The sequence below is a fragment of the Corvus kubaryi genome, unplaced genomic scaffold (genome assembly GCF_017639235.1).
Source record: "Corvus kubaryi isolate FWS band 111438036 unplaced genomic scaffold, C.kubaryi_AGA036_p1.0 37385, whole genome shotgun sequence".
In the NCBI taxonomy this organism is placed as follows: Eukaryota; Metazoa; Chordata; class Aves; order Passeriformes; family Corvidae; genus Corvus; species Corvus kubaryi.
Window position 1 is genome coordinate 11,148,688 of NW_024581127.1, and position 20,675 is coordinate 11,169,362.

Below are 20,675 nucleotides of genomic sequence, written 5' to 3' on the forward strand. Positions count from 1 at the left end.
TACCGGAATGTGCCGCGTGTCAGTGTGGGTCGGGGGTGGCATCTCCGACCCCGGGGGCAGCTGGGGACTCCAGATGAGTTGTGTCCCTCTGTGCTGCCCTTCTCAGTGCGCTAATATGCCTAACAAAATGCATTGCATATGGAACAGGAGATGTTCTAGACGTTCATCTCTTAACAGGAAGTGACTTCTGGGTACAAGGAAGAAATAAATAGAATTTTAAATAAATGAAAAAACACTGGGAGTTCGAAGGCTATTCAGCAGCTTACCAGAGACTTGTCTTATGCTGAGTTTTCTGGAAAGGAACAGCAGAGGACAGGTATGGGGAGGCCATACGTGTGTGACTGCATTCACACACATCTGAGGTATGGCTCAAAATACCCATTTCTGCTTGTGCTAGGCAGCTCAGAGGAAGCATTCCTGATGTCCATGATCACATCAGCCACAGCTGGAGAGCAAATTTCTTCCTACCAGGCAGTGGGCTTATTCTCAAGTAATGAATATTGGTAATTGTTTGCCCCCTAACTTTACAAAATAGTGAAATCTTTTGGAGTTATGTCCACAGTTAAGAAGTTTTAGCATCAAAAAACCTGTGGAGTTGAAATGGGCTGGAGGAACTCAGGATAACTTTTTTCTAATAGAAAATGCTAATCTAAAACATACAGAAATGTAAATATGAGCTGCCAGAAATGTACTTTCTGTAGGATCATAATCTGTTTAATTTCCATGTGTTCTATGACTTCCATAAACGTTCACTTAGATATCTTTTTATATTTTCCTCCCTATGCTTCTAAGAAAAATGGTCAATCTCCTTAATCTCTTCTATTATCTATCTTCTTTGCTTCTTTTTTTTTAGTCCCTCATAATTTTGTCATTTCAGTTTTTTGAGCTAGGGTGACCAGAAGTATACAGTGTATCTTAAATTAGACTATTTCTTTATTTTATATAACTGTACTTAAATATTCTCTGTATTGTTGTCATTATTCTGTCTTATTTATCCTATTGGCTTGACTCATGTGATCAACTCACATGACAAATCATAATAATACGACACTGTATGAATCATATAAACTTCTTTTTAATGTTTACATTATAAATTTTCTTGCATTCATCCAATTTTATTTTATTTTTCTAGAATTGTGGTTTACCATTCATTTACCTTCTAGACTTTGTGAGAGTGACTTGCTGTCTCTCTGATCCTGACTGACCTAGGTGTCTGTTCTCTAATACTTGTGGGTTTTCTACTTGTTCCCCTTTTCAGTTCAGAAATAAATGATTCATCAGAGTCCAAAACTTAGAGATTATCAGAACAGTAACAGTATCTAAACAAAATATCAAGGTGTTCTATCACTAAACTTTTGCTCTTAACAGAAATTTACATGTGCGTTATGTTCACGTTTTATTCCTGACCTAGGATTTTTTGTTTTGTCTTAGTAATCTCTTGTATCAAAACTCTCTTGGAGTATTTTTAAATTTTATCATCAGGTGCTATGTGTTTCTTTTGACAAAGTAGTTTGAGTGGCAGAAACAGCATCAGCATGCAAGTTTATGATGAGGACTCAGGATGAGCTCTATGCTATGCCACCTGGCTAAATCCTTGAAAGTCAAATTATACCTGCCAGCTCTTATATATTCATTATCTCTTAGGCATTTCCATAAAAGATGATTAAGACATTATTACCTTTTCAGAAGACTAGCTCTAGGCAGACACTTTCAGATCTTTTCACCTTTTCTAGGTGTTTCATTTTTTAATTACTTTTTCCCCCACAGATATTACATTTACAGTCTTATAATTTCTCATGTTATCCCGGAAGATTTTTTTAAAAAACTCCAGATATTTCCTGCACTTTAAACCTCCTGACATACCTTGAACTACAGACTGGACACTTCAATATTTCAGGCTGTTTTTAAACTCCCCCTAAGCTTGTAAATATGCACCACCCAAACTGAAGTGGGATTTTGTAAAGTGGAGTAATAGCCTATTAAGCCCATTATTTTCCTGTGCAAATGGGTGGGTATCAGTAAGATGTGGGTAGTCTGCCTTCAGTAGTATTTTTAGATTGTATGGCATTAAGGTGTTATTGCAGTTTTAAAAATTTGTCCACATCCCAATCTTGGAGACCATTTTCTTCATATTACTAAAAAGTAACAAGTATAGGATAGGAATTGCACCTCATAAATGAAAGCTGCTAGAAAACATTTTCTGAAATTTAGTTCAGTCATATCACCTTGTTCACTCTCACCATAGAAATATAATGATTGTTTCAGAGGTAGCTGTTTAGCCCATTTGTATTTTCCAATGTGTAGTTTGTACTTTGTTTCCTCTTGTTGCGTAGCTCCAGTGAAGCTTTCTAAATTCTGTAGTATTTGGCATTTTAAAAGCTTCTCTTGAACAATATTCACTCTGTTTCTCCAACTTTCTTTTTTTTTTTTTTTTTTTTTTTTTTTTTTTGTGGTTATTTCCTGGGGTTCTTTGTTTGTTGTTGTTGTGTTTTGTTTTGTTTTTGTGTTAAGTGATTACAGATCCCTTGAGACTCTGTGTGTTTGAATTAAGTTATTGTAATGGAATGTTACTATATAAATCTTGGAGCAACTCTTTAACACCTACCAGATACTCCACGTGCTACTTTAATGATAAACGTGGCAACTATTGCCCAGCAGTGTGACACTATTGTTTCAATGCCTGCCAGACGGTGTGCAGAACTTACGAAGATGTTACCTACTCTAGAGCTTACTGTACCAAGAGAGCATCAACCATTTTTTTTTTTTCCTAAATGTTGAACATGTAGAGAATGGCTGTTTGGTCATTTTTATACAGGGCAATGATGACTAAGCTGTAGGATTTAAATTCTGCTTCCTCTGAACTACCACAGCAGTGTGTAAGCAGTTTGCCTGGAATTCTAAATTCAAAAGTTGATAGTCTAGACCCACTGATAGATTTATTGTCTTTCATGCCTAGTTTTGTAACTGCATAGATTCATCAAGTATGGTGTCCTTCCTGGAAAACCTGCAGCTTTATTAAATCTGTAGGTTCTTACAGCTAGTATGCTGCTCCTCCACCCCCTTATCCTCTCCTTTCTTATGAGTAGATATGACTCTGCACGTTTCTTTGCCTTATTACAAAGGCTGTGCAAATGGGTGGGTATCAGTCAGTCATTACTTTTTCCATCAGCCAGTCTCTGGGCTCAACGCAGATAAATCAAGTGTCTTGTTATCTCAACATAATCTCCCGTAGCTGAATACAGTCTGATATTCACAGACCACTTAGGCTTTTTCTGAACTCCATTAGCAGTGTTGAATTTGAAATGAGGACTCTTGATCTTTCTGGTAAACCTTGTTTCACGGCAGTCAGCCACTGTTGGTGTGCGTGGTGGAGCCAGCATGGAGCCTCTGTCTGCTGCGCAGGAGTGATCTGTGAATGCACAATTTCACCTCAAATCAGGCCCTGTGTTACCCATTCCATTTGAATTCCTATTTAGCAGACAGCTAATATTCTCAACAACCTCTTTTCTCATATTTCTTAAACAAATCCTCTCCCCCCAAAACACATGCCAAGAACTGGCCGCCATGCAATGAGTAAAGGGCACAGCAATTCCTGGGTGTAGATACCACAAGGAAAGCAAACAAACAAACAAAAACACCAAACCCCCCACCAAAGAACGTAGTTATTTAGTATCCTTTAAATACCATTTAGTGAATCATTTTCAGTAATAAAATTCCAACCCAGTGAAGCAGATAGACTGAACCAAGCATGTTCCAACCCTCGCAGCTGGAACTGGAGGTACCAGGGGGGTGGCAGTGGGTGAGAAGGTACCCCTGTGTTGCTCCAAAATAGGTTCTTTCACCTGGTGTTCAAGAAGCCAATCCACATTTGATTTATTTACAGTTCTATGCAGAAAGGCATGTTGGGTGACAAACACACAAAGCCGGCACAAGGACAAACAGAACTTTTCATTATTTAAATGTTTTAGCAAAAAGGGCGTTCATGTTCATTGGCTACCAGTTACCTAGTTCTGTTATTAATTAGGATTCTATCTTCTATTAGTTAATGATTCTCTCACTTCTCAGGCTGTTTAGTCCATATGCTCAGTCGTTCTCTTCTTTTGGGTCAGTGGGCAATCTCGCCCTGTCAGAAATACCTTTTACCCAGTCAGAGCTGACTTGAGCGAAGTTGTTGTGTTGCCTTTATTAGTTTTTTCCTTATTTTGGGGATTCTGCCAAATGCCCTTGTAGCCCATAAATTCTGCACTCTTTGTGTCCACCGTCAGTGGTACATCCTTCTTCCCAAGTTTTGTTAATCTCCCTCTAGGTCTGAGATCATTGAAACATGTCAAGCCCTAAACCTTAACAAGGCAATTCCATCAACAAATAATTTGTCTTTCACCTGGACATTGCTTAGAGCTGGTTTGCTCCTATCTTGTTGATTAGGCTTGAAAGTATACAACGATCAAACATCAAAGATCAAACATCAAAGAATGGCCTTTCTCAGGAAAATTTTTACACATCCTATATTTTGCAACCCCTGTGGGGGGGTGTGGTGGGGTGGTCTCGCCGGTTCCCCGCTCCCCACGGCTGCCGGTGCCGGTGCCGGGGCGGTGCCGGTGCCGGTGCCGGGGCGGTGCCGGTGCCCGTGCCCGCCCGGTGCCGTCCGGCGGCGGCCGCGCCTCCCCCGCGGAGCAGGCGCAGAGCGCGGCGGGGGAAGATGGCGGCGGCGGCGCGGCTGTGGTGGCGCGGGGTTCGCGGCCCCCGCGTGTCCGGCGCCGGGCGGGTAAGGCGCTCCCTGTGCTGCCGGGGCTGAGGGCGGACGGCCGGCACCGCGGCGGTGTTCCGCCGCCTCCTGCCCCGCCGCCCCGGCTCTGCCCGGGCGCCGTTGTCGCGTCAGAGAGAGGGCACGGCGGGTCTCTGCAGTTCGGGCTGCCGGGACTGGGGAAACAGCCAGGAAGGGAACACCCCTCGGTTCTCCTCAGCTCCCGGCCCTGTCCGCCGCGGAGCCCCCGCAGAAGTGCGGGCTGAGCTCCCCGGCACACGGTCTCCTGCCCCACCGCCGGGCGCTGCCGTGGCTTCCACTTGCGTGCTGTCGCCCTTTGGCCCCAATCGCACAGCTGCGCACGGCCCTTTAGGAATGTTGCTGTCCAAGCAGTGGTGAGGCTTGACTTGTGACCGAGTTGACCTTATTGCAGCCTTCCAGTACCTGAAGGGAGCCTACAAGAAATCTGGAGGGGAACTTTTTGCAAGGGCATGTAATGACAGGACAAGGGGGAATGGATTCAGACTGTAAGATGGTACTTTAGATTAGATATTCACATGTTGCCCAGAGAAGTTGTGGATGCCCCGTTTCTGGAGGTGTTCAAGGCCGGGTTGGATGATCTCTGGGCAACCTGTTGTAGTGGAAGGTGTCCCTGCCCATGGCAGGGGGCTTGGAACAAGATGATCTTTAAGATTCTTTCCAATCCAAATAATTCTATGATTCTGTGACTATGCGGATGTTGCTGGAGGTCATTTTTAGTGAGTTCTCCCCGAGCACGGTGCTTCTTGCCAGTGACTGCTTGTGTGTTTCTGAGACGGCTTTCTGCAGTAATTTGACAGTTCACTTCCACCCCCTGGGTGAGGGTTTGTTTTTTTGGTTTGTCAGTGATATGTGTGTTTGTTGTTTGACTGTTGGTTTTTTTAAAGCTGTTTACTGACTTCTTTATATCTCTATTTACACCCGAGATTTCATTTAAAACCTCAGCCTTAAGCAGTGGAATGATTAAATTGCATGGATGCTGTCATAGAAGCCTCTTGTGCAAGCCAGTAAGGAGACGATAGCAGTCTGACTAAAAGATTGCTCAATTATACCAACTTTACAGGCTGGTTATCATTATCGTACTTTATTAGTCTTGGTGCAGCCTTCTGCTCTGCTGTGGCATGTCCTGATCTTCCCTGCTCGAGTAGAAACACTGCTGCTTGCAGTGTTTCTTTCATGGAGAGCAAGAAGACAGAGCACCTGATCAGGGAGTTTCAGTAATCTCCATATCCTGAAAGAAGGGGGAGTCCAAATGCTGTCTTGATTTGCAGTCTCTGCCGTGAGCTGAAATTCTCCACAGGGAGCATTTCTCCTGAAGAGAGATGAGTAGGGGACTACTAAGAAAGTCCCAAAAGAGAACCTTCACATTTCCCTTTCCTGGAGGCTTAGTAGTATTCTGGTACTCCGTGAAAGTATGCAAATTTTATTTTCACTGGGGCAATTAAAAAGCAGCAGTGTTTTTACAAATGTGATAATTCCAGCTTTAGTTCAAGCTTTGTTTTTTCAGTTTTGTTCTATGTAGTGCCTCCAACTCTTCTTCAATTTTAGTTTTTCACAGAACATTCTGAGTTGGAAGGGACCCACAAGGATCATCAAGTCCAGCTCCTAAGTGAATGTCCCATACACGGATTGAGCCCGTGACCCTGGTGATAATAGCACCATGCTTTAAGCTGCATTAAATTGTCAGTGTAATTCCATGATTGTTATCTCTGTTTTCACCTGAATTGCTTATGCATATGTATTGCCACACAGAAAGATTCACGTGCACACTTCTGCAAGCGAACTTTAAGCTCTGTGAAACCCCCTGCATTGTAACTGTGGGATGTACAGATTAATCATCTACCACTAAAAATGTTGTCTCTTAATTTTAGTGTTTAAAATGTGAATTAATAGTGTTCAAAATGTGAATTAATACAACATAATAATAAGTTGTAATATTTTTACTATTTTAAAACTACCTTTCTTCTTCATGTCAGTCTAGTGAACCATTGCATGGTTTTATTAACAGCATCATACAAGAGTGACTGTTCAGTCTTCTTTCACAAAATTATATTAGATTTTTTTTGGTATGAAAATAAACACATTAAAGGATCAAGTACAAGTTAAAATTGGAGAAAATAAATATAGCTTACAGTCTTCTAATTTTTTTGCACATCAAAAATAACGCAAACCCAGTTTTGTCTTACTTGGAAGTGTTTGGAGCTTCAGGTTAAGGTAACTTTTGTATTTTAAATAATAAGGGAATTTCTGAATTATTAGTGTAATGCTGCTGTCCCAAGACATTTAATTCAGTATTTAGATTAGGGCTTGACTTAGTGTAGTGGATTAGGATGCTAGAAATATCCTGTTGGCTATTTTTGCTGCAACTTTCTTGGTGACATCACAAATTTCTCATTACATTAGTGGGGTGTTTTCTTACTAGCATAGTTTGCTAGATGTAATACTGAATTTTCTTCTTTTTTCATGCGTGTTTTTAAACATGTTCCAAGCATGTGTGTTTTTGCAGGGACCAATCCTTCAGAGGCTAATTTACTGTAGATGGTACTTCTGCTGGGACAGAGTGTGATGCTGATAACATAACCTTGCCCAGTTTTGTCTGGGAGATGGCATTGATTTCCTTAGCAGTTCCTGTGGCCATTAGGGCAGGTCTTGTGAAGATTGGTTCTGTCCTGTTCTCCAGCAAAGAAGGTTTGGTTGGATGCAGTAGTAAAGGGTCAAAATCATGAATCTATTGCTGAAGATTTTAAATTTGTAAATACATAAGTATATAACCTAAAATCACATGGTTTTGTTTATGCATTAATTACAGTGCATATATGAATATGAAGCCCAAGTCCTTCTCTCATTAGTTGTTAATGGTTTCTCACATGCTTTAGTAAAAGTGATAGATACAAAAATTGCACAAAGTAGCAAGAATTATGACTAAAGTATGTTTTCAGTAGTTCTTCAGTTGCAGTAGAGTATCTAAAAATACTTCAAGTGCTTTCCTAGTCCAGTGTTAGCATTTAAGTAAAGGCCCATGTGTGTTGCTATAACGCAATCTAGTCATTCTTATATTCATATATATTTACTTATAATAAGGCAGTTATGATTGTGATCTCCACTGTCATAGGAAAATCTGATCTTGCATAACAGTCCTGAATACAGAAAGGAGAAAAATCTAACTTTTCTGGGTTTTTTTTCTTTCAGTTTTTCAGCCGTGGGCCAAATGTGCTGCATCAAGACAACAGTGCACCACAAGCTGCATTCTTCTCGCCTCTTCAAAAAGTGATGTTGCCACCAAATACCTTCCAAGGGAAAGTGGCCTTTATAACTGGGGGAGGTACTGGGATTGGCAAAGGGATGACAACAACTTTGTCCAGTTTAGGTGCCAAGTGTGTTATAGCAAGCCGGTAAATATTAATGAAGATGTTTTAGAATTTTCATTTATTTCTGACTGCTGATGAGAACTGTTTTCTTCTCTATAAAAAAGAAAAAATTATTCTATTTATTCTGTTGCAGTACACTTTTAAATTACAATGTCATATTGTGGATTCTAGAAACTTGCAGATTTCTCTGCAAATGCTTAATGGTATAAAAATCAGTAGGAAGAAATAAACTAAACACATTTTCATGAAATGTGGCAGCAAAATAAGCAACCTCAAATAGTAGGCATTAATTCAACTAAAACCTTAAAGGGAACAAAAGTTTGCAGTGGGCATTATTGAACATTATTAATATGTTATTACAGGTGTTCTTGATGCAGATTTGAATTACAATACAGAATTAAATCCGTTCCTCTTCTGACTTTGAACAAGAGCCTTGATTTTCCTTTAATGATGATTTTCTACAGCTCTCTTAAGTAGTGCAGTAGAATCTAGAAGCACTTCAATAAAGTCTAGAAAAACAATCTCATTTTAAATCAAAATAAACAGAAGTGTTGTGATCCTAACAGTAGTTTAATTGTTTAGTTTTAAATGTGAATATGTATGTCTCTTATTAATTCTAGTAGAGTAGTAGCTAAAACTAAGTTTGTTATGATAGCGTGCTTTTTTCTGGCTTATCACATGTTGATTAGCTTTAGAGTCTCTTACCATTGTCACTTCTGAGTTGTTTTAAAGTAGCACTAACCATAAATTACTTAGTTTTCTTTCAGAAAGTTAGTGGATAAACATAGTGTTAATCTTAAAGCTCAGTTTTCATGAAAATCAGCAACAGTTTTAGTTCATATTTGCTCAGAAAAAAAAGAGATTTTAGTAGTCTGAATTGTAATTGCATTTAACTGACATAAGGTGTGTTAATACTTATTTCTAGGAAGCTGGATGTTTTGAAAGGAACAGCGGACGAAATTTCTTCTAAAACAGGGAATAAGGTAATTTTTTGCAGAATTGTGAACGTGTTATGTATTATACTCTACATTTTATTGGATTTTTTTTTTGCATTTGCGTGCTTCTATGGACTTGTTAAATTTTTGAATGATATAATTTTTAAGTCTGACAACTGCTTTTCCATTATTATTTAGGTTCATGCCATCCAGTGTGATGTGAGAGATCCAGTTTCAGTTAAGAATGCTGTTGCTGAAACAATCCAAATGGCAGGACATCCTGATGTAAGTCTTCTAGGGAAAGGAAAGAACTCATTCTTCATTACTGAAAATACTTTGCATAGTAGGTATGAAGAAAGTTACTAAGATAGAAAGTTAATGGAATCTAAAAAGACACTAGACAAAACAGTGGCAGTACTTCAAGGTAAAGCTAACAGTAAAGTTACTCTATTCCCGTAATTCTTAGAATATTTAGTGGCCAGGTAGACAAACCATTTTTATCCTTACTCTGAGGACTAACATCTTCTTTTAAATAGTGGGAGAATTCTGGAGGGATTGAATTAAGGGAAAGGAATATTGCCCTTAAATCATCCTGAAAAGGTGACTTACCTGTGTTTACTGAATTACATCTTAACACAAGGCCTCAAAAAATAGCAACGAAAGTAATAATAAATGTCTCCTTTGGTCCTTGCTTAGCTTATTAATATTCACAAAGAAGGTTCCAAACTGAAGATTAAGTTCTTATAAAATGAAGAAAAATCTTCAGTCAAACCAAGCATCTGTTTTTTATAGTTTGGCACAAAATAACAGCTCTTTACATCACATTGTGAGGGGGGTGATCTGGTGGAATCTGAAGGATGATAACCACCAAATTCTGATTTGTTTGTGAGATTTGGATTTGTGAGAACTTGGATTCTGCTAGCTGATAGGAAGTGTGATGATGTAGCGTTGTTGTAAAGGACAGTCAGATTTAAAACTGTTTACTGTAAATTTAAAACTGTTGTATGTGTACTGAAGACAATTTGCACTCACCAAGAGCTTCCTACAGATGTGGTAGAGAACCTACTGAATTTTAAGTATCGTAAAAAGTAGAGAAATTGTATGCTATGTAGCTGTATAGCTGTATGCTATAACAGTGGTAGAAATAAGACAACTCACTGTCCTGATTTGTTGACAAGATTCTCTGGATATTATTTTGACTATTTTTTAATGGAGTTTTTGACCAAAGTCAAAATCACGATCTTCAGGTTTTACATGTGTGCAGAGAGGGAGGAGATTTCTTCCTGTATAGTACATTTTTAGAACACGAATAATTTTCTGAATAAATGTTTCCCATGACTTGTTCTTTACAAGCATTTGCCTCCTCTTCAATTTCACATATTTTGTGTTTTTAAGATAGACTGCAGAGTAAATTGAATATTCAGTTCTTTTTGTCCAGCTTTTCTCTTAGTTGCAGACATGAGATGTCAGTTTATGAATCCTGGGTGTCACTCACTGCCACCCTGCATGTGAGGTGAGATCTCAAAGACAGAAGTTAATGGCGGTAGCTTGAAAGTCCTTCCGGCTTTGTTTTGTTCATTCCGTTCCCAAGAGTGTTACTCCCAATTAGAAAGCAATCATTCTTTTGTCATGGCTTATTTTGGCAGTCCTACATACCTCAAAGATCATATTGTGCAGTCCTTAGTTCACTAGTTTTATTATTGTGTCTTTCCTATATTTATTCAGTGATTCAAGTAACCTTCTCAGTATCTCAAGGTGTTTGGATTTTTTTTTTCCTTCAGATTTCAGAGAGGCCTTTAAACTGAATTTGCTGTCTATAATTTATGGCTGTTGTGTATTATTAGTTTTACATTCATGTAATATGTACTGTGCTCTGTTTTGTTATTGAAAATTCTAATACCTTCATTAGAATTTAGCCCAGAAGTTCTTCAGGACAAAGAATTTGTCTTACGTGCGAACCTACATGAACTGAGGTGCCATTCCATAAACAGTACACCATTGTATTGCTTCAGCACATTATATTATTAAGTATGCTAGATCTGGCTACATAATTTTTGGTTTAAGTACTGCTAATGTGATGCTTACTCCCCTTAAGAAAGTGAAAGTATCCTCTACCTGATTGTTGTTCATAGGAACTGACGGATGTACATCTATTCAACAAAAGTTTTGTAGTAGCTGTTTGCAGTACACTGTATCATAATATTCTCGTCACGAATTATTTGACTTCCTGTTATGCAACAGTCACTTCATCCAGACTTTAGTTATCAGGTTGCCTTCTTTTGCTTTTATTCCCATTATATTAAATATATTCCCAATATATTAAATATTATATTAAATTGGAATTTTGTGGGGACAAACTTTTCTGTTAGGATGCACTTGAGACACTATGGAAAATAGCCTCTACATTTTACAGTTCCTCAGTACAGTAGTTTGGAAATACAGCTCATTTTCTGTTACTGATACTTTATCTATGCTGCAGCTGCTAAAATTTCGGATGGATTATTCTCCCTCTTCCCCTACCCCCCATACCTCATTTGATGAGGATATTTTTACTTTTGTCCCTGGAAACACTAAAAAGTTCCTTGTAAATTATTTACTTTTGTCTCTTATTTTTAGTTAACTCTTTCCTTTATATGTTTCAGGTTGTGATAAACAACGCAGCTGGAAACTTTATTTCCCCTTCTGAACGACTTTCTCCTAATGCCTGGAAAACAATAACTGATATTGTTCTTAATGGTACTGCTTTTGTAACTCTGGAAATTGGAAAGGAGCTCATTAAAGTAAAAAAAGGTATCTTAAGTATTGTGACATATTATTACTTGCTTTCCTTGCCTTACTGTTACTATAGTCAGTTTTGAGAGTTCATGTGAGAAGAGAAATACAATTTTTAACATTCTTCTAGAAAGGAAATTTTTCAGTGAAAGCTGTCCTTAAGTATCACACAGTAGATCTGGCTAATAATTACTTCATTGTAGCATCAGGCCTTACAACTGGGCCCAGAGACCAACTGAGGTTGAATATAAAAATCTAATTTCAGAGTTCTAATTGCAGAGACATTTTTAAAATTAAAAAAATAAGGTTTCGTGCTGATATTCCCACATTAAAAACACATCCCCAATTATGACTTACTATATCATTATGGCAGACCATTGAAATAGGTTGCCTTGTGGTCTTCTAGGTGCATGTATTGTACCCACAGAGTAATGTGAAATACTAACTCAAACATGCTTTTGTTTTTGCTATTGTCGAATGAAAAGCTACTTTCCTTACTTCCATCCTCAAATTTGGTAAAATCTAGATGCCATTCACCTTCATGTTGTCTCTCTTCCTTTCACTTCTAAGCTTCCAAAACATGTGAATTTCTTTTGCTGTTACTTGCATGTCTTCTTTCTAGGGGAGTCCATCTGTAAATAAGACTTTTTGTTTAAGGCTTTCTTTAAGACATGTTTTTGCAAGTAAGTCAAGTGTACCTGTTTGTCCTCTCACCTTCATTTTCTTTTTACTTACTTGATTTTTTTAGTTTGGGCAGAGACCTTAGTTTCTAAAGTGATTCTACCTAGTGCAAATATTTTAGAGCAGTCTGTGAGGATACTACAAATCTGTCAGTTTCTAGAACACTGAGACGTCCTTTAGGTCTGCAGTGTGACCTACACTAAGTCTAATGTAGTAAATAATAAAAGTTCTCTGCTTTTAGACTGCAGGTTTGTGCTGGTATTTAAAAGGAAGTTGTAATCTGCTAGTGTGTTACTTATTTTCACAAAGTGAGAGGAGTTAATTGGTCAGTTATTGTCCATTTTATGAATAGGCTTTAGAAATAAAAGTTGTGTATGAGCGGAAGCGTTCTTTAAATACCAGAGCTGTCAATCTGTCAGTTACTCTTGCTTCCATGTTAGGTTCACCTAACTTGCCTGTATTAAAAAAAAAAAAAAAAAAAAATCAGTGGTTTAATTCTGCAAAATGTGTAATTAACAGTGACCTCTAGGTAATTTCAGAGTTGTTCTATAGTTTTTTTGCCTGTGTAGATTTTTCCTTTCAAAGTGTGAAGACTCCTTTTTTATAAACAGGGCCCATGGTTTCTGGATATCTGCTGGCATTTCACTTAGTGCTTGTTTATGGTTCTCTTTTGTTTCTCCTGTATAATATTACTGTAATTTTTTACCTGAGTCTCTACTTAAATCTATCAGTAGTGTACATTGTTTTAGAAATATCCCCTGGGCAGCTATTCTAATGAAATTATTTTAAAAATATAGTAAGTAGAACAGTTATTTTAGTTACTGTGATGTAAGCAGTGAACTGTCATCCCTTGTCCTTCGCTACCCAGCTACAATAAGCTCATGCCAGTCATTGATTAGACAGAATTTGCAGGATTCTATAGAAGAGAGATTAAATAAGCAGTTGCAGTTTCCATTATTTTTCAGAACATTTTTTGCTAAGTCTGTTATAAAATATAGGATATAAAAGAAAGTAGTTCTTTTATAATGGAGTTTGTTGTGATAATAATAGGAAAAGTTATGCAGGTTAACTCTGTAATAGGCTCTACTGCAGAAAAAGCTTCTGAAAATTTCTTAAAAATTTTTATTCTTCTGTGTAAACTTTAACTCAAGCCCTCAGCTGTTAGTTTGTGCCAAACCTAACTGTTAATGCTGATTTTTTTCCTTGATTTTCTTTTTTTTTTTTTTTCTGCTTAGGGATTGACGAATTTAGGGCAAAGTATCTGGTTAGTGACAACTAGACTAGGGCTTCTGAAAAAACACTGTAAGATCTTCAGCCTTCACTCCAGTTAAGAGTAATTTATGCAGTCATTATCAGTAGAAGTCTGAGGGCTTAGACCTTCAGAGCCTAATCAATAGCTATTTGCACTTACCTGGAACAAGTCTTAACAGTCATGCAAAAGAGGGAACTGAAATAAAAAGGCTTGAAAAGAAAGTTTCAAAGACTATATTTTTAAAATGCCTTTTCACTACCCAGAGTGAAAAGGTATCCCTAACACTTGAGCTGCAAACTTCTGTACCATTTAGCTTGCTTTTACCTTAAGTTGAGAGTTTGATCTTCAGGGTTGTTTGATTTGTTTGGTATGAGTTGTTTTTTAAATGTTTTTGCAACTTCTAGGAGCAGCATTCCTGGCTATTACAACAATTTATGCAGAGAGTGGTTCAGGATTTGTGTTGCCAAGTGCCTCTGCCAAAGCTGGTGTAGAAGCAATGAGCAAGTGAGTAATACAGCAAAACATGTGCTTTAGTTTTCACATCCTTAAGATGGAGCTTGTTAGTATAGTCCACCTATTCCGCTGTACCACAAGAGTTCAATCCAGGCTCCAGTATCCTAGCAAGAAAATAGCATGCTGACAGCTTCTTATGGAGGGAAGCGTTAACTGTTACTGTTTTTATCACAAGACCAAGATAAGGACAAGTAGAACTACTTAGTTTGGCAATTACAAGTTCCAAAGTTTGTTGTATGGACTTTTGATAATCAGATTCACTTGCATTCTCATAGGTGAACCAGCACTTAAAGACAGCTATTAAGGGAACTGTTTGAGATCTGTAGCACCTTCCACATTCTTTTGTCTGAGGAAAATATGTGCTTGTTATTTGGGTACAGTATACTGTGGCTTCAGCTCTGTTTATATTAATCAACAAATTTGTTTCCTATCACTGTTTAAAATTAAGTCTGCAGTTCTACTTAGTTCAGAACAATATCATGTTGATGTATCCATGCTGCTCAGCAAACAGAAGGATTTCTCTCATTTTTAACTTCAGGCTAGTCCTTAATAGCACTTAGATCTTCCTCTGCACTTCAGCAGAAAGAATTGAATAGTTTGGCAGCCTTTTAGTAACTAGAATTCTTTATCTGGAAAAAAATGAGGGACTGAGTAATGGTCTTGATTTCTGTTCTACAGAGCTGTAACAGAAATGTGTACTTTTCAGAGACTATGACTCAGCTTATTCATTCACCATAGTAGATCCGAAGTACTCATTATGCAGAGAAAATGTCACAAAGCAAAACTATTCTAGTGGTCCTATTTTAGAATGTATCCTCTGTTTTGTGTTACTTCAAAACATGTAATGTGAGAGCTATGCTGCAAATGTTAGAAATGTATACTTGTGGGATAGTCTAAATTGCCAGAGAAAGGAGGCCTAACAGTTGTTTGTTAAGGAGTTCAGGTGCCAACACCATCCGTGATTTGCAAAGGAGAAAGAATTGCTCCTTCATGCTGCTTTATCTATGATACATCTATTAAATCAATATTCCTCTGTTTGTGAATGAGATTTTTTCTTGCTTCACTCAAATTATTTTGTTAAGCACAAAAAAACCCCATAAGCAAAAATGTCTGTTTCAGGATGTTCCAGTATTTACACATTTGACTAATTTTTTTTTTTTTTTTTTTCTGAATAGGATTAAAATACTGTGTTTAAAATATTGATGCACTCTGTTAATGAATTTTTAGGTCTCTTGCGGCTGAATGGGGTAGATATGGCATGAGATTCAATGTGATTCAACCAGGTCCAATAAAAACAAAGGTACATGGCATGAAGTGAAACACAGCCTTGAATATGCTTTGTAGTACAGACTTAACTTTACAACAGTCTAACCTTTCTGTAGCCGTAAATTCTAATATGATTTCCTTGGTAGTCAAGACTGCTGGAATATTGAACACACTTCCCTCTTAGTCTTTTTGTAAAACAGCATTTCTTGAACTTGTGAGACCTGCCACTGTCCCCTCTACTACACTTGATATAAACTGGACCTTTTTTTAGTGTTTCAAAGAATTGATATATTAAAGTACTTACTGCTGATTCTTATCTCTATGTACCTAGTTTGTCAAGTGGAGTGAATTCTTACACTTGGAGTAAAGTTCCTGTTTCTGCCTGAACCCCTAATTTTTAAACAAAACATCTCATCAGTTCCAAAATCTTAGAATCTCTTTTAGGGATATGAGAACAGAATCTCACTAGTTTTGTTGAAAATCTCAAAACTAGAAAGAGAAAAACTAAGTTGGCAAGGAAATGAGAAGCTTTGAAGTGAGTGAGAAGGAGGACTAGAGAGTTTGAAGGAAGTAATCCAGAGCAGCTGGAACAGGAAGAATAAAGAAAGCAGTCCTGCAAGAAGAGAAAGGAAGATGCATTTCCACTGAATCAAATTATTATGATTATGAGCACTAATAATGGTATTACTTCTTCCTGTAAAATATTTCACAGTTGGTTTTGCTGTTGTTTTGGGAACAGGGGTGCAGAGTTGTTTCTTTTTTACTTGTTTTTTTGTTTGTTTATTTACTATTTTTTCCTTGTTTCCTCTTGCCAGTTTTAGATGCTACACCGGAAAACTTAGTTTTAACTCTTTTTACTATAGAGAAAAATAAGTGGCAGAATTAGCAGAATTATAAGAATGTTGAAACAGCATTAGAGGATCACACCAAAAGTTCTACAGGCATTGTATCTTGTGTATTTTTAAGAGTAGAAGAAAAACATCTGGCAAGTTAAGGGATTTAAATGTCAATAGTGCTAGCTCCAGTTAATATTCCTTTTTTGAACTAATAGTGTATAACCTGCTTGAGATACTGTGTGTTCTTAATAAGATGCTACATTTGGTGTATGGTTCCAACTTAAAATTTCCCTGAAAGCATAAAAAGGCAGACAGCATATTGCAAAATCAAGGTTTTCTGCCTTAGGGGCAATATCCATGTCTTTAAAACATACTGTTGTAAGTCATGATGGGAAAAGAACAAGGCATACAAGCACAACACTGTTACGCTTATAAACCGGCAAATAAAAATATGGCAATAGGAGACTTAAATGGCATGATTACAGCCATGATTACATGAATTACAATGTGATTTAAATCATAACTTCAGTGATTTAACATAAATGTTACTGATACATTTCTCATTTTGAGTGAGGAGGTTATTTCCTTGTGGAGGAGCCAGGAAGAAAAAATCCCTTTTATTTCCCGTGCCATTTTAAGCTATTCAAGTACTAAAGCTCCCGGTGACTTCCTTTAGCCTTAGCAGTTGCTGCAATTTAAGTAAATTTGATTTTTTTTTTTCTTCTCCATTTTATTTACTCTGTCATGTATAACTTATTTTTGTTTACTTTGCTTTTCCTCTTCTCCCCTTGTTCCTCTCCTCTGTCCATGCAGCAGTTGAGTCTTGCTTATTTCCTCAAATGTTTATCAAGGGTGTTTGAGGAAAAAGAATGATTAACCCCTTTTGTTTTTCATAGATAGATGGTGGGTGACTATCCCAAATGTGCTAAATTCCAACTTATCATCAGTAGATGCATATCAGTGCAAAAGGGATAAATTGTTTTTTCTTTTCTACTTCCTTCTTTTCCATGCTACTGACAATGAGGGTATCGACAGCTTACTGACAAATATTAACTTCTGTATTGTGCATGTGGAATCAAATCTCTGCTGGATTTTATTTTCTGATGTAGTTATAACTTTTATTTTAATGTTTATTTTAATTCTCAGGGTGCTTTTAGCCGCCTTGACCCAACAGGCACATTTGAGAAGAAGATGATTGAGAGGGTTCCCTGTGGTCGTCTGGGAACTGTAGAAGAAATTGCAAATCTTGCTGCCTATTTCTGCAGTGACTATGCAAGCTGGGTTAATGGAGCAGTGAGTTTTGGTTGATCTTGTTTGTACAATTAACCCAATGATGGTGTGAGTATTGTTGATTTTTTTTTTAAAGACCTGGTTTCAGAAATGAAACAAAACATCTTACTTTAAAATTGTTTACAAGTATTAATCACCTTTTAAATGTAGTGCATGGTTGTTAGCACCTTAGAAAGAACTTCTAAAAGTGGTTGAATTGCATTATTTTGAGTATGGGCTTTTCTCACCCAAATCAGTAAAAATTACTTTCACAGTTCTTAACAAGTGAATACTACAGAAATCCCACTATTACTAAAAACACTGTTTATGCTTTTTCTAGGTTATTAGAATGGATGGTGGAGAATATGTATCTATGGCAGGAGAATTCAATGATTTGAAGAGGGTATTAATTTCCTTGCTTGCTATTTTACATTCAGACACTTTGATGTGTAATTATTATATGAAATTCCAATAAAATTCTCTTTTCTTTTGATAGGTTACCAAAGAGCAGTGGGATATGATGGAAGCAATGATTAGAAAAACAAAAGGTTCCTAAAGTACATAACTGTATGGTGGAGATTCTTGGAAATGAACAACTACTTTTTCATTAATATTTAGAAATAACCAATTGAGAAATAGCCTTCAAAATCTTTTGTATGCTATTTTCAATAAAATATTTTGAAATGGTTGTATTTTGAATATAGTTTCTATATTTTTCGAATCTAAAATCTATTGTGTTGCCAATAGTGAACAAGTTGGTCACTAAAATTTTGTTGTTCTTTAGATTGTCTTACATAGCCATGCCATGGTCTACAATCAGCCTTTTTTTAATCTTTCTGAGGATTTCTTTTTTCTCAGATATATGCAAGTGTCTCTTAATATTGTAATTCCAATAGCATTTCATTGCTATCATAACTGAATGTAATCATTAATCTGGAGAGAAGGTCCTAATTTTCACATTTCAATAAAAAGTTCTAAACTTGCAAATATAGTTTCAAGTTATTAGCAGGACTACATACACTGAGAAAGGATGTAACTCCTGTGATTACTTAGGAAATCTTGAAATGCATAACCGTCTTGGTCTCATCTCTTGTGACATTTTCAGTCTGTTAATTATCTTATTCTGAACTTTAAAAATGGCATTTACGGACCTGCAATGCCTTTCTAAGGAGCTTGCTCTTTGTCATGATGAAGTTAATATTCTTGAAAATGACAGACTGAAAATCATCTGTTACTACGTGTGTGTGACTATGGGAGCTCTCCATAAAAAGTGGTTTATTTAAGGCTAAAGGGATGTTGGTAAATCGTGACTGAAAGTGTTGAAACCTCATTTGTTGAGATTTACGAAAAATCCCTAGGTTTCACTTGCATTTACAGGCTGGTACTAAGGAAACTTTCAGATGGCATTACTTCTGAATCTAGTCAGTTTATCCATCCCATATATGCAGATGATAAAAATATTGCTCTCCCTCTTTATCCAAATTTATGGAGTTGGTAGTTTTTGTCCCTTGTGCCTCAGACAATGGTTGGAATTCCTCAAAGAAATTATCAACCTCTGGCCTTTACAGCCTGAAATCAATGCCTTTTTCTGTGTTTAAAAAGAGCTCCAACCTGTCCCCATGTGTGTCCCCATGCTTGTGCATGTACATAGTTTTATGTGCTTTGAGACTGATACATTGATGTAAGAGTCAGGACCATAGAATCAATTCAAGGATGTCCTCCTTCAGGTGCTGGTGGCAGTCATGTATTTTTCCACATAATCCAGGACATACTTAACATATGCCAACATCTGACTTTGAAGTCGCTTGATTGTCTTATTAGGAATCTGAAGCAAGCTGTGTTCTGCTGAAAGTGTGGACTGTGTTAGTGGAGGCTTCCTGAGCCTTTCTCCTATGAGTAATGGTCATGTGGGAGATTGAACAGCCACTGATAATAAAACAAAGCAACTGTGTTTATCGTAGCAGCCTTAAAGGTGTTCTTGAGCATAATGTAAAGGTTTTTTATGGTAACCTCTGTTTAGTAGGTGTGTAATCAAGATCACATTCTGACATGACAGCCCTGCCTTTTCCCCAACAAGTGATTTAACTGAGAAGTTAGGCCCATATATACTGGTTTTTGCTCATCATCAGATGCAGGTTCTGCTCATCATTGATGCAGGTTTTAGAAATGGCATATAATGTTTTAAGAGTTACATGTTACTTAACTTACAAAATATTTGCTAATATATAGACTTAGTTAAGTGAAAAAACATAACGTTCTTGTCATCCACTGCTGCAGGAGAATGGAATAGTCTGACTGGGACACATTTCCTTCAGTAAGAGTTGTTAGACTTGGTAGGGACAGGAAAGGAACATTGCTATGAAGACATGAATCCTAAACATCTCAAAGTTTATGTTTTACCTAAATACAATATAATACTTAAGCAGCAACACATGGTATCTGAACTCAGGAAAAGAATAAGATGAAGAAGCTTTATAGCTGCTACCTAACCCAGGCAGTGTCTGGTTTGGAAATTCCAAAAGAAGCTGTTCCTAAATGCTGATGAGGATTAGACTGTCCTGAAAAAGGCATAAAATATTGCTAAAACCCAAGAGGTGTCCAATCCAAAAGCATGCTCCACAGCTTTGCATTACTCACAGACTGACATAAAGCACAGTCATCACAGCTACTGTATTCCAAACGTAGCTAAACTGGCAGGAGAGATAGTGTCCATGCTGTCTCAAACCCTGAGATTATTACATTTCTCACCCTGAGATTGCCAGTGAGCCACAATGTAAAGGGAAGGATGAAAAAAAGTACTGCTTTGTGGTATAATGATTTTATGAAGTTGGAGGGACAGGAGGGTGGAGGAATGAATCAGAAAAGGTGATGGTGTATATTGGAGATTGCAACAGGAATCAGTAGGGTTGCAGAGGCAGTTTAATTTTCATGAATCACAAGGATACTTCCCTAAAATCCAAATACTGTCGCGATAGAGGGGAAACCCAGACGCTCAATATG

General features: G+C 37.3%; 1 protein-coding gene across 3 annotated transcripts; it reads left to right on the top strand.

Moving 5' to 3' along the window:
- The first annotated feature begins 265 nt into the window (after positions 1-265).
- Positions 266-18,374, top strand: DECR1 (2,4-dienoyl-CoA reductase 1). Of its 3 annotated transcripts, none has more exons than XM_042035800.1 (10): positions 266-316; positions 7,973-8,175; positions 9,077-9,134; positions 9,285-9,371; positions 11,729-11,876; positions 14,196-14,295; positions 15,532-15,604; positions 17,553-17,699; positions 18,016-18,078; positions 18,172-18,374. In XM_042035800.1, exons 1-10 carry the CDS (start codon positions 281-283, stop codon positions 18,229-18,231), a joined length of 975 nt encoding a protein of 324 aa, XP_041891734.1. In that variant the 5' UTR covers positions 266-280; the 3' UTR covers positions 18,232-18,374. The 3 variants fall into 3 exon arrangements, 2 of the variants coding, with proteins under 2 accessions (XP_041891734.1, XP_041891733.1); XR_006017324.1 differs by lacking the exon at positions 266-316 and adding an exon at positions 4,681-4,765 and having other exon boundaries at positions 17,553-17,744; positions 18,172-18,217; XM_042035799.1 differs by lacking the exon at positions 266-316 and adding an exon at positions 4,681-4,765.
- The last annotated feature ends 2,301 nt before the right edge of the window (positions 18,375-20,675 follow it).